At 31.2% G+C, this 14,452-nt stretch overlaps 2 protein-coding genes across 2 annotated transcripts; both read right to left on the bottom strand.

Annotated features, from left to right (window-relative positions):
- Positions 1 to 2,809: 2,809 nt before the first annotated feature.
- On the bottom strand, positions 2,810 to 6,856 carry LOC100779388 (uncharacterized). The gene is made up of 7 exons (XM_003556035.5): positions 6,513 to 6,856; positions 6,394 to 6,425; positions 5,260 to 5,357; positions 5,064 to 5,146; positions 4,269 to 4,346; positions 4,096 to 4,194; positions 2,810 to 3,305 (listed from the first exon to the last, which is right to left on the bottom strand). The coding sequence occupies exons 1-7, from the start codon at positions 6,594 to 6,596 to the stop codon at positions 3,015 to 3,017; spliced, it is 765 nt and encodes a 254-aa protein (XP_003556083.1). The 5' UTR covers positions 6,597 to 6,856; the 3' UTR covers positions 2,810 to 3,014.
- Positions 6,857 to 7,920: 1,064 nt separating this feature from the next.
- Positions 7,921 to 11,466, bottom strand: LOC100818404 (probable fructokinase-7). Its single transcript, XM_003555316.5, has 7 exons — positions 11,170 to 11,466; positions 9,907 to 10,115; positions 9,600 to 9,812; positions 9,319 to 9,516; positions 9,028 to 9,168; positions 8,644 to 8,760; positions 7,921 to 8,109 (listed from the first exon to the last, which is right to left on the bottom strand). Exons 1-7 carry the CDS (start codon positions 11,453 to 11,455, stop codon positions 7,984 to 7,986), a joined length of 1,290 nt encoding a protein of 429 aa, XP_003555364.2. The 5' UTR covers positions 11,456 to 11,466; the 3' UTR covers positions 7,921 to 7,983.
- Positions 11,467 to 14,452: the final 2,986 nt, after the last annotated feature.

Raw genomic sequence — 14,452 nt, 5'->3', positions numbered from 1 at the left:
TAATATAAGTATATGATTAAGTTTAATTATATAAAATGATTGATACTAAAGATTATTATTAGAATAAGTTCAAAACAGATATTTACATCTCTATATACCGTTTCATTTACATGTTCAGAAAAACTCAATCCTAAAGATGTTCAAATCTGATATTTCCAAAGTTAGGACACAATGGGACAAATATCGGTAGGTATGAAACCCTGCCAGCAAACAAAATATTTGGATATGGCATAAACACTCCTGCCGCGCCCAAGACAATGCAGAATAATAATGGTGTCTATGGATTGGTGTATTTGCTTTTTAGTTGAAAATTCTCAAACCACACGGTTTTGGACAATAGCTGAAGTGACAAATTTTTTTGTCTCGTGAATATTTGTGATCTTTCAAATGAAAAACCAATTATACACATTATACAGTTACATACGAAATTCGTGATAGAAAGTTGTTCAAGAATTTGTTATGCTATTGTTACAGGAAAAATATTCGTTTCTATATTCTTAAGCCTGTATTACTTCTATGAAGCAACACTGACTTGAGAGTCATTATTACAAAGATTTCCCCATACTTTAGACATGATAGGACAAACGTTTGCAAATAAGTTGGAGTATACGAAACGGCTGACATAGGACATGAAATGCAAATAATAAGTAACATGTGACATAATTAACTTTCCCGTTAAAGACCCAATAACGACCTATAATATTGTATTCCTATGATGAATAAGATGACTCTTACTCATTTTACACGATATATCTCTCTCACACACACTTCCACTCTCTTTTGCGAAATTCTCTTCTGTTTATGATTATGAACAGTTAGGTTATTCAAGGTTGAAATTTTCAATTTTTTCATGCAAGATATTATTTATTATTATTCATCATTTTATTTATTTTATTAAATTATAGTCTTACTAGTTATCATTATATGAACATTTCTTATTTTGAATTCCTAAGAAATTTATATCAAACTTATACGTAGTCTCATAAAAGTCTCAAAGTTTTTCTAAATAGATAAGTTTATATCTGATTAAAATTTTCTAGAATATTTTTATTTTTGAATTGTAAATACACTCTTGTGCTATTTAGTACTTTTGACATAATTATTAAATAAGATTTTCGTTTTCTCAAAACGGATTAGAATTCTATGGACAGTACATTCTCTATTTTAAATTTGATTCCTCCAAAACGAAAGGTGTACCTTTAGATAATAATAAAGTACTTTGATCTTAAACATTGATAATAACGAATGGTAAGTATACGTTTAGCAAAAAAAAAAAAAAACGAATGGTAAGTATAATTAAAAATTATTTAAATCAATCCACCTCAGATTCAAAAAAAGGATAAAAGTTACAAGTAGTCTCTTGAGTATTTTTGGTATTGTTCTTTAATTAGAGTTTAGTTTACTAATGTAACCTATGTTGACTTATGTAAACCTTTGAAATCCAAGTTAGAATTATGGGTTTTGTGAAAATATAGTGATCAAAGACGGTTCCATGCTATACTTCAAACATCTCTACTTCAAACTTACGACAACATCGAAGTGTGCACTAAGGAGGGAGAATATATAGCAGAGCAAACTAGAGTAGAGACAACAAAAGACATTTAAGGTATTGCTTTTGGCTTGTCTACCACATTTGATGTGAAAATTCCAAAATACGTGAGTTAAGAGTGTCCAAACGTACACAATATTTTAAGGTAGCTGCATTTAGAAGTGGGCAGGATCGATTTTTTAAAAAAAATAAATTCTAAATTTATTACCTTATTTTTGAACAAAAATCAGATGTGGATTTACTTAAATGAATTGTAACCATAATCTTCTGCTCATTGCTATCTGTTGAGATTTTCACACTTTATTTTTTAAGTCAGTAAAAAAAAGTCAGTAAAGTGTACAGTACAATCCAGAGGAATCAAATCTTAAAAAAAAAAAGTGTGTTTGATAGAATTTAAATCTAAAAAAAAAGTAGATGGAACATTGAAAATGTGTTTGACTGAATTTCTTTTTTTAAAAAATACTGTGGGTAAACTCAGTTTGCATAGGAAATACGCACAGCCATGAAGTTAAGTTGGTGAATCACTATGATTAACAAGTGAGGAATATACATTATAAATTTAGACTGCACAATCAGATGCTCGAAATGAAAAGATAATTAATAGTAGTTTAACTATTTCAAAAAACCATTGCATTTATTTTTTAATTTTAACTATTTAAATAAGATTTAATAGTCTTTTATAAACTTATTTCTTAAATAAAAAGCTTCTTTTGATGTGAGAGTGAGAAGAACAAATATTAATCATTTGATTTTATTATAAATAATCATGATAGAAACATATGGGTGGCTTACTTGGACTAGGGCCCAATAATTGATCTCTCACTGACCAATTTACATCTCTCAGCCCAAGGTTTCTATCAATATAAATCATGAGTTTTATAAGAACTGAATTTTAATGTAGATAATTTAAATACAGTTGTATGTCCTAAATTTATTTACTTCACTTTCACATAAAAATTGTTTTTTTCACTATATACATCCCATACATGCAGTGTATCGGGTAAGAAATCTTGATTACTGCAAGAAAAAGAAAACATTTAATTACTCAAAAAAATATATTTAATTACAATCATTAGATTAAAATTGAATGTTCAGATTGTGCATTTAATCATAAATCCAACGTGACTTTCTTCCTTTCTAATAAAGGATCAGGTGATATTTTTTTTTAAAAAAAAACCAATCTGCCTCAACCAAGAGATATAAGGTTAACTTGGTGATAAAGGAAGAGGAGAAGGGAAAAGAGGTCATGCATTCAAATCATTAAAAACTAACAACTAACATTTAGTGATGAAAAAAACTGTCACAAAAACAACACTAATTGGTGAAAGAAGATTACACTTCCAAGTCAATGGGTTACAAATTACAACTTACAAGAACAGAGGAACGAAGGATATATACCTTGCACAGAAAGTATGGACTTCTCACTAAAATCAATTTAATGCAATAGTATCTTACTATAGTATTCTCAGGTTCTGCCATCGACATCGAAGCCTGCCCCAGTCCAGCCAGGAGTTGAAGATCTACCCTTGGCCACAGCACCAATTCCCTTTCCTTTTGGTTGGAAGTTGACTTTCCTTTTACTTCTTCCTTCGCCTTCATTAGGCTGCTGATTAGGCCCATTTTGCACTGCAACTTGCTGACCATTACTTTGGTTGGGAACACTCTCGGTTGATCCCTCATTTGTTTCCTTTGCATTGGGAACAGAGGAACCAGGTTGGGGTGTACTATCCTGAGAAGACGCTCCTGATCTTCCATCCTAACATAATTTAAGTGCACGATTTTAACATTTACTGGTGCAGTATGAAGATGGATATGCAAGTATGGATGAGACTGTCTAAATGTAGCATCAACATGGTGAAACAATGAAAAAGGAAATATTTTCAGTAGAGAAGTCAGAAAATGCAAGCAAGTTCCCATTTCTCCAACAACGCATGTCCACAATCCAAAAAATTTCAATTCCAAATGGAATATTATCAATTTCCTAGCGAGAGACTTATTATACATGAAGCTAAGGACATATAGTTAGAAGTTCTAGAAAACAGTGGATTCATTAAGGGCACTAAGCAGCAGGGATGGATCTAGAAATCTATTAGAGGGGGGCTGAATTTCTTTTCTTCCTTTGTAAATTTTTAAATATGTAACTTTATTGTTGAAATAAATTTTTATTTTAAATGATAATAATCTTAACCACTATCATAATAACAACAAACATACAACTAGTTTTACACAATCTTACACTAGTTATCACCTTAACTATTGTCATAATAACAACAAACAGAACTAACTTTTCACAATTCTACACTATCTAACATTAACAATCATTATTTTAAACCATATAAAATTAATTTTGCACTAACTAACTTCAAAATACACATGTATATACATAAGAAGTACAGAGAAGGGGGAGGGGGCTAGGACCCTGCCTGCCCCCCTCTAGATCCGCCACTGCTAAGCAGCATATTCACCCAAGAATTAGGGGCGTACCTTAGAAGCCACCACTAACTAAATAGATCTGATAATGATGAATACAGTGAGAAAAAACCTACATGATAAAGATTAGTTGATGCACGAGTTGGATTCAAAGCTTCCAATCTTCTTTTTAATTCCTCCAGCCGAGCAAACTGAGAGTTACTGCTCTCTTGAACCTTTATAACATCATCAGTGTCAAACAACCAGCTAAACAGTAGAGCATATTATATCTTCATTTAACACTATTTACCAGATTACTCAAGTCTTCACATAACTTTTGCTTTAATGCTTCCTCATCTCTTACTACTTTTGATGCTGATTCCCACACCTACAGCACAAACAATTAAGATGTCAACTATATTTGAGAAGGTACTAAGGATACCGATTGATATAGTAGATCAAATGATTCAAATCATCTACACTCATACATATCCATATAAATAACCTTCTAGACAGTATTTACTTTAGTGCATTCAACTTGTTAATTTAATCATAAAACTAAACTAAGAGCAAAAGAATAACAGTCAATTCTTTTATTATTAACACACATAACGGTTCAGACTTCACAGATCTTATAAAATAAACTCTTCCTCTTTCAACAGATACAGAAACAGAAAGAGGGAAAACCATTTATGTAAAACTAAGTATAAATTTCTTTTATTTGCTACGATTAAATTAGTTTTTTCTTTATCACAAATTTACTTGCATTTGCTGGGTAAAGTGCTTAAATAATATTATCTCCAAGATCATTACTGAGTAAGAAACTAATATATCACCAATGCACTGTTTTAACTTTTAACTCTAGAAGCCTATTCAGGACACTGGACAATTCAAATCATTCACAAGTGTTTATTAACATATATATCCTCATTATCTATTCCAGCAACTTCATTGAGCTGATAGTGAACTCGAGATCATATGACATACTGTAAGAAAGTAGTGGGGCTGGCATGATGCAGTACATATCACCAATAACACTAAAATTCTGATATTATGTAAATTGCAGGAGAAAAATGGAGAACATTATAGTGACAGAGTAACAGACCTTCCGTGCCTGTTCTTCCTTTAGCTTGGCCACACGAATTCTTTCTGTTGATTCCTCTATTTTCTTTCTCAAATGTTCAAGAGCTTAAAGTATGCATCATGTATAAAAAGTAAAGCAAAGTCATTTCACTATAAAACCCAGGGAAGAACAACCTTTTTAATTTTATGCCAGAAAGGGCAACAAAATATTTAGAAACCTGCTTTTTTTGGCCCAGCTGTAAGTTTCATCTCCAGTGAAAGATTTGCAAGCTCACGCTCCACATTGCGAATTTTAGAATAGTTTTCTTGAATGTATCTGAAAATAATAATAGCATGAGGTCTAGATGATCGAGTCCAGTTACTTAATTGTCTACATAAAGTATTCAGTGGCAATCGGCAATAAATAAAGGCCTCATTCAATCTTTAAAATTGCCCAGCAATCACACCACACGACAGTGGAGAAAAGGGATCAGAGGACATTCAAAACTACCCAAGATCTTGTATTTTATCAACACTACAAGACAGCAAATTTACTTTTTTCCTATTATGCACATTTCACAAGCTTAATCACTAAGATCCCAAATGTCTTGTATGTCCAAACTAGATTTTAGTTCTATAATAGAGAAATTAAAAACCATTTCTCTTCCTCGATCTCAACCTATTTATTGGCTTTAAACACAAAACACAGTTCTTGCATCATTATCTATATTTTATGCTAAATTACAAGTTCAGTACAATGAAATCACAGTTTTTTTTTTATAAAAAAAGTATTGTATACATCAGTCCTGCCACCACCAACCATGTAGCACATCATAAAAACGGATTAAGCATTACCATCACCGAAACATTGCAATGAATTCCATTCATTTTAACATTCCAACCAACACTTTAAAGCAAAAACCATCGCCTTTACTTCCTTCTGCTAGCAACATATTACCACTTCTTCAAGCTCTATGAATGTCATATTTCACAAAAATAATATTATTGCTTTATTCCTTCATCAACCCACAACCATTGACCTAAAACCATACACTCCATCATCCCAATTTAAGAACATTCCAGTATTTTCATAGGTTCTAGCTTAGTAGATATCAAAATTAACTCTACATCTTCCACAGCAATTGGTTACTTGATACTGCACAGAGAATGGGAGAATTATATAAATTTATTCCAAAATCTCCGATTTCTCCATAAGCAGATGAAAATAGCACACACAAAATGCTAAATCATCAAATTCGATTTCAAAGTGGGAATGAAATAAACTAAATCCAAACAATGCTGCAAGTGCAACCGCATAATAAAAACAAAGTCATTCTCAGATCCGAATGAAGAGAAAAAGAGAAAGAAGTTACTTCTGCAATTGAAGCTGTTCTGCTTCGATGATCTGAAACGAGAAGAAGAAGAAAAAAAAAAGAATCAATCCAGTATGTAATGACAAAGCGAAACGAAAACGGCGACGGAGAGAACGAACCTTCTCGGTGTAGCCGATGACGGGAGCTTCTTTAGCGAGACCATCGGGTCCGATCTCAGGGAGAAGCGAAGGGTTCGAAGCCATTTCGGAATCCGATCACTCGCATTCCACAACTCCGTCGAGTGCTGCCGTCGCCGTCCGGTTTGGGATTTCCGAGCAGCGGCTTTAACCAGGCTCGACCGTCTCCACCGACGTCCGGTTCAGGGAAAAAAGCGGTTTGAAGAACCCGATGCGGAAAATGGCCTGAGTCAGTGACGCTGTTACAGTTAACCGTTATCGTGGATGGATGATTTCAATCCTTTTACTCGTTTGCACGTCCTTAACACGTTAGCCAGTCACAAATTGACGCAGAAAGTTTGTATGCTTTTCTTTTTTAAAAAAATGGTCACATTGAAAAAAAAAAAAAAACTATTAAAATTTGATAGTCATTTCAAGATTTTATTTTAATTAAAAAATTTCTTTTATATAGTAATGTTACTAAAATTATGATGAAATTCGTTCACTTTAAAATTTCTAATTTAAGCAATTCATTTTCATTACAGTTAAACGAGAATCCTTGGCAAAAACGGAAATTAGATTATTTAATTTCTACCTAGTTGACGCTAATGCACTTGCACTTGCACCTGCCGACTACCGTGCCGCACCAGCATCGCAGAGTTCTCAACGTTTTAAAAATTAGACTAGTTATTAATTCTGTTAAGGTACTTAATTATAATTTGTTGCTTTAATTTCTCACCAAAAAAAGTTCATTACTTTATTGGCAATTAAATTATCATATATATATATATATATATATATATATATATATATATATATATATATATATATATATATATATATATATTTAATATGAAATAATATATTAAATAATTAAATAATTGATATAAAAATCATGTTATAGTAACAATTTTACATGTACACTTTTGTTTATTTTAAGAAATATTTTTGAACAAATTAAAAAAATAAACAACCAGTTCAAGCCTATACTGCCACTAGTTTTTTACTTGTTTTGACCTAATTCATATGACTTATTTTTCTTCTATTTTTTAATTATTCATATTGTTAACGAACCAGATTCACTAAATTTTTAGTTAAACAGACTAATTTAGTCTGGTTTTTAAGCACCAGAAGTTAATCAAACCAACACAGAACATGTGTTAGCTGAAAATCTTTCTGCCAAAAACAATTATAACTTAGAAAACATAAGGAACTCCACATCATTCAAGCAGTGAGTTGCTCATAAAAAACGAAGATATTAAACTTTTTTTTTTTTCATTTTATTCACTGTACTTTTGATCTACTGCTACAAGACATTGCTTGAGAGAGCAATGCAAATTGAATTTATTATTATATATAAGGAAAATACAGCCCCAAGGATAAGGAAGATACATGAAGCTCAGCAAGACCCAAGCTATAGCTTAAAAACAAATGTTACATTTGATGACCAAAGAACTAACTGTGAGTGCTGATGTTATGTTGCAGCGAATTGAAGAACAGCTTCTTTTGTAGGTAATGCAGGAATTGCCCCTCTCTCTGTTACCGTGATGGCACCACATACATTGGCAAAATGTAGAGCTTTTCGGAGATGCTCCTCATTCTGCCACGCAAAATAAATGCATAAACTCTCATAAGTGATGAAGACAACATATCAAACCAACTGTTCCAGTTTCTTGGAAAATATAGAGAATTCATTTCAAGGGTATCATTCCATTAATTAGAATTGAATACCAAGAAAGAGACGGGAAAACAAGATTAATAAAGACAAAAAAACTAAGATTAGAAGCATATATTCAGCTGTTATCTCCTCAATTTACATTTACTGATTTAGTAAATCTATTTGCATTTACTGATTACCAATACCAGTGATAAAAGTCTCTCCAACTTTCTTTTTTCTTTCTAAATATTGTTATTCATTGGAGAGGAATAAGCAAAGGACAATAAGTGAAAATTTGGAGAGGAATAAGCAAAGGAATGAACACACAGCAAAGAGTAGGTACTACATCAGAACTTTCTATGAACCGTAATACACTGGAGCATGATGAACAACTCAAGTTCATGATTGATCAATAATGCAGCGTCAGGACAGGAGAATTTAATCAACAACCAGAGCATGTAAAAAATTCTGAATTACCTGGAAAAGACTTTGGTCAGAAGCTAAGCTATAGATAATCCCACTAACAAATGCATCACCAGCACCAGTTGTGTCAACAGGTTTAACTTTAACACCAGCAACCCTGCCCTTAAATTCCTGCACAGAAATTAGGCAACCACCATCAGCTTAACACTGATCATTCACAAGAGACCAAAGAAAAGAATGTGAAATAATTGAACATCAAAGAAAACCTAGTATCAGATTACATTCAATGAGTTATAACCATCAATTCAGCTCACTCATTAGAGTAACAAATGTTGATAAAAGCACATACTGACTGGCACAGAGAACAAAGAAAATGATGAAATGAGGGACAACACCACCAATTAGACAATTGGCATCACAGTCAAATCACTTCAATACCTTGGTGTAATATCTACAACCTTCTGAGCCTTCAGTAACTATTAAAAGCTTGAGATTGGGATGAAAAAGCTTCTTTAATACAACATTATCATCATAAGGATCATCACCACCAGTCAAAAATGTAATCTCATCCTCACTTATCTGCACAAACATAAAAAAAAAATACCACATCAGGTTTACTAACAGAATGCTGATTTTCAACATAAAACAAGAGGGAAAAAAAACAATTAAATGTGAATTGGAATTTATAAAGTAGATCATATAAAAATCTCCAAGCCACGTATAATATACCTTTATGACATCGGCTTGATCCCATATACTCATTATGCCATCCCGAGCAGCCTCAGCAGATGGCCATAGTGCCAATCTCAAATTTGGATCATACGAAAGAATGCAACCAGATTCTTTAGCAAATCTCATAGCAGCAAGATGAGCAGACTTGCATGGCTCATCAATCAAGCTGATGGAACCATAATGGAAAATTTTAGCCTGCGATCAATATCATGAGTATCTGGACTTAAACCAAAGCTCTTAGGTTACATTTTATAAATATAGACAGAAATTCAAAACACCTTCTTTATGAGATTTTTATCAAGCTCGGACTCTTGAAGTAGCATATCAGCACTAGGATTTCGGAAAAACAAGAACTCACGCTCACCATCAGCTCTAAGTGTAACAAAAGCTAACGCAGTTCTTGCATTAGGGTCAAACTTCATGCCAGATGTCTCAACATCGTTCTGCTTTAAAATATCAGCCAACATATACCCAAATTCATCTGCTCCAACCTAAAATGCAGATAACAAGGAAATAAGCTATAATTATCTTATTGAGATTAATTTCACATAACATATAACACATGACATGGATAGAGAAATACACCTTGCCTACAAAGGCAGATGACCCCCCAAGCCTAGATATTCCAACAGCCACGTTGGCAGGAGCACCACCAGGAGCTTTCTTGAAAGCGGGTGCTTCAGCTAGTGACACTCCACCCACTGTTGGCACAAAATCTATTAAAATTTCACCAAAGCAAACAACAAGTGCACTTTGTCCCTTACAGTCTTCTTTTGTGAGATCGTCTGATTTACCTGCACAAATGAAGCAGCTAAGTTACCAACATGAACTAAGTAAAAAAAAAATTGGACATTCCAAGATACTGTCAGTCCAAACTATAAAAGGTAAAAAAATTCATTTTCATCATATTATAGTATGACTTCTATTAGTCTATTTGTGTATTTGTACGTGGATTGTGGAATACCATAAAACATACTTATACTAGGTAGTAAGAGATAGAAGAATCATTTCACATGTGTAACATGACATCCTAATTGGCTAAATTGATATTCCATCTTCTGCTGTGAGCTCTCTGTTTCCTTAGAGCCAAGATCCATAAAGATAAAAGTATAGGTAAATATTACTTGAATAAATACCGATAATAACCTTCAAAGAATTGGCAATGAGCCAATGCATCTTGTTTCACACATTCAATTCAATAGCTTATGACTTTGAGTTAGCTCAGTACATGGTAAGTTTTTTACGAATAATAATAGCAGTGCTTTGATTTAATATATGTTATTACTTGAATTTATTTTTTGGAATACCAAGATAAATATATGTAAAAAAAAAAAATAATCTTAGAGTTACAAATTTGAAACTGGTAGAGTTTAAAAAGCTCTTCCATGACCTTGAACCGAATTCTATTTCTAGCCAAGAAAATGGCCTCAATTTTTCAATGAGTTCTGCTCCCCAATTCAGTGTCAACAAATATGCCCGGTTTAAATCAGAAACAAAAAAGAAAAAAGATTCATAAATAAAAGCTAAATAATCACCCAAGCAATCAGATCTTCACATCAACCAACGTATAGCACACTGCGGAAATGCCTAATATGACTTGTGACAACAGCGATTAACATAAAGACAAAACGAAAAAGATCTCCAATCTGATTCAGCAAAACAAATCCAATAAAAGCAAGAACCCAATACCACAAAAATCCCAAAGATGCAATCTTTAGCTCAAAATCCACAGTTTCAACGCACATAATAAACAACCCGCTCAACTGAACAACAATTACAAGTAATGAACAACGTAAAATGGAACACCCCAGAAAATAAAATGAAGGCAGCGAAAGAGACAGAGGAAACCTGAGGAGGTAAAGTGAGCCATGAGGGCAATGGAGGTGTGTGATTGAATTGAAACCAAGAAAACAGAGTATTGCAAATGCAGAGCCGGAAGAAGAAGAAAAAGACAGGAATGGGTTTTAGTGGGAGTTAATAGTACTTTATATAGAGAAGAGAGGAAGAGAAGAGAGGGAACGCAATGAACTGAATGAAGAGAGAAATCGGTTGGAGTTTGATTTATAAAAGCATGGAGATTTGTATTGTTCTGTTTGAAAGAATGGTTATATGCTCTGGTGTGGTACCAGACCATATGGAACACCACGACCCGAGTTCTTTAAGAATATATTAACGAATAAATAATATATGTATTGATAATAAAATAAATTACACTGTAATCATCGTCTAAGTCATAAATTGTTATTCCATAAAAAAAATCATAAATTATTATATATAATATATTTTTTTATAATTATAGTAAAAGTCATATCAATAATTTTTTTTATCAATTAACAATATAAATATATATAAAAATTAAACTCAAATGTAACTTAAAAAAATATCATGAAAAATAATTAAGTATTAAAAATTCATACATGTATAAAGTTTTGTTCCTTCAATCAATATCTCATATTAATTTTTGTAATAAAAAAAACCTATTTAAAAAAGAGATTTCATTATAAATAACAAATCAATTTTTTTATCACAAATTAATCATCGATAAAATTAATAAATATTTTATAATAAATATATATGAGTAAGAAATTAATTTCAAAATCAAAACTATAACAGAAAATAGTTTGAATTGAATTAGACTAAATTTTAAGATCGGATTGAAAAAAAATCTTTTCTAATCTAATAATAATTAATAAAAGAATCTATTTTTTTACGATCTTTATTTATTAAATATTTATTGTTTATATTGGATTAGATGGTTTATTAATATTATCCTTAAATGAAGTTAACGAAAACTTTATTCACTCATTTAAATAAGTAAATAGAAAATTTTATATTTTTATTCATTAAAAGAGTACATCTTTTATAATCCATTTCCTTTTTATTTGTATATTTTTATCTCTATCTAAATTGTTCACAAAAGTAAGAAAAATATGTTTTTATATTATTTGCCTATGGCTCATGAGGAAGATTGTAATATCCATACTGCAATATTAGTCAAACTAGAAAGAGATTTTTATGTTATTTAATGATATCTTAAGAGAAGTCAATAAATTAACTACCTTTGTCTAAATCTTAATCAGTAGTTTTAAGGCCTAACATTCTCTGCGTAAAGATTGCATTACAAGAATTCTGAAGAATATTTATAAAGTAAAAGGAGGGATCATATTTTGTACAAGAACCGATTATACATAACCTTAAAACTGATGTACCTAACTACTAATAACAAATGTTAACATACTAAATAATGCATTTCTTCATCACACTTTTTTTAACACATTTTTACTATTAATTGAAGTTACAAATTTCGGTGGGTATATTTTTTATTATTTTCTCAAAATAAATAATTGTCGTATAAGGGAAAAAATATATCTTAAAATAATTGTAATTTTAGTTTTCAATGTAGTAGTATTAATTACATTTTTCTACGTTATACCCCTGATAACTATTATTGTGTTGTATTGTTTCCAACAAAGAAAAGTGATAGTAATAAAGTTAATTTGATAAAATTGTTACTTTTTTCATTTATTTGTTAGTTTTTCTTGATTTATATATAAAAAATCTACAATGATAATTATATTGAGACGAAAAAAAATAATGATTCTTACTTGCATTTTCAGAAATTTCGATAGCTTCTGATAAATAATAGAGAATGTATTAGATAATATATTATTTATATTTTTAAACATAGTTAACTACTTATAAGGCTATTAACATCACTAAAATCTTTAATGTGGTATTACATTTGTTATCACTTACAAGTTTTTAGTGTGACAAAATAAAGATCTATGAATATAAACTCTTAAATCATATTTAAATCATCAAAGATTAAGAAAAAAAAAATATATATAACTCTTTTAAGTGATTCGTGTGATTACTAACTTAGTTTTTAATTTTAATCATGCATGTATACTACATAGTTATATGACCCAAGTTATTAGTTTTAATTTCTCATAATAAGAATTTGTCAAAATAAAAAAATTCTTAATAAGAAAATTTTTCTTTTAAAACATCCATTGTATATAAAGAGGGGGAAGAAAGAGAATTTCTAATCAAATTACACAAAACACTTGTGCATTAAGGCACTAGCCCGCTCAAAATTAGGAGTAAAACTTTATGCCAAAGATTAAGTCCCTTCCTGATTGAGTTGTGGGAGATTTATAAAGGTCTCCGTCTGGCCAAATCAAAAGGGTTAGATCCTGTGGATCTTCGAATAGACTCTGAAGACGTAGTGAAAAGGATGGTTGTGCATAGGGGTGACAATTCATTCTAGAGACCCGTCGTTTCATTAAGGATAATTGGAGGGTTCGTGTTTCGCATAATTACAGGGAAGGTAAGCATTGTGTTGATGCTTTAGTGCCCATGGCATGTAATTTAGAGGAGGACTTTGTGATGTTTGAACAACATCCTGTGTTTATTTTGATGTAATTTTCTCTTTGAGCCTTTGGTGGTCCTGTTGAATGCCAAAAAAAAAGGCATAAAGACGGAAAAAATAACCTTGACACAAAAATATAATTAAATTATAATAGATTGTGTTAACTTTATTGATAATGCAAGACAAATTTGTTAGTTGAAGATTTACAACCAACAATGTAAGCCAACCTTAGAAATGTAAGCCAACCATATCCAAACTTTGTCATCTAGCAAACACAAAAAGTATGATTGTCATGTTATCCAATTAATTCTAAGTGAATTGATCTATTGTTGCCAATGACAAATCATCTCCACTGATTAAATTCGTCATACATTGTCGACAATAAATCTTCAATCAGTAAAATTGTCACACATTATTTCTGGATGACAAAATCTGGATAAGGTGGATTTGTCGATTTTTCATATTTTTTCAATAAAGGAAAGTACATTGACAACATTTACAAGTTAAATTTGTCAGCCAGATATTTTGTTTCTAATCTGAACAATTTTTAAGGTTTATAAATAACATTTAAAATAATGAACTCGACATTTAAGAAGGATGACAGTGTAAGGATGATGACAATGTAATGGATCATGAGTACTCATAAAAAAATAGTCATAATGGACAGAGTACTTGTCCATTTAATGGATAAAAGAACAAGTATGAGCAATTAGCAGCAAAAATTTATAGAAATAGGTATAGTGTAGGAACAAATACCTT

The sequence above is a fragment of the Glycine max genome, chromosome 20, assembly GCF_000004515.6.
Source record: "Glycine max cultivar Williams 82 chromosome 20, Glycine_max_v4.0, whole genome shotgun sequence".
NCBI classification, from domain to species: domain Eukaryota; kingdom Viridiplantae; phylum Streptophyta; class Magnoliopsida; order Fabales; family Fabaceae; genus Glycine; species Glycine max.
Note: the sequence above shows the minus strand (reverse complement) of the source record. Positions and strands in the feature narration are given on the sequence as shown.

What these genes read in the sequence shown, in the direction of transcription:
- LOC100779388 (XM_003556035.5), bottom strand. Translation starts at nt 6,596, where the DNA reads ATGGCTTCGAACCCTTCGCTTCTCCCTGAGATCGGACCCGATGGTCTC. An exon ending in TCATCGGCTACACCGAGAAG is followed by an intron (nt 6,426 to 6,512) that starts GTTCGTTCTCTC and finishes TTCTCGTTTCAG; the next exon opens with ATCATCGAAGCAGAACAGCT. An exon ending in AGGAAGAACAGGCACGGAAG is followed by an intron (nt 4,347 to 5,063) that starts GTCTGTTACTCT and finishes TTTGTGCTGTAG; the next exon opens with GTGTGGGAATCAGCATCAAA.
- LOC100818404 (XM_003555316.5), bottom strand. Translation starts at nt 11,455, where the DNA reads ATGGTCTGGTACCACACCAGAGCATATAACCATTCTTTCAAACAGAAC. An exon ending in ATCAAGCCGATGTCATAAAG is followed by an intron (nt 9,169 to 9,318) that starts GTATATTATACG and finishes ATGTTTGTGCAG; the next exon opens with ATAAGTGAGGATGAGATTAC. An exon ending in GTTGTAGATATTACACCAAG is followed by an intron (nt 8,761 to 9,027) that starts GTATTGAAGTGA and finishes ATTTCTGTGCAG; the next exon opens with GAATTTAAGGGCAGGGTTGC.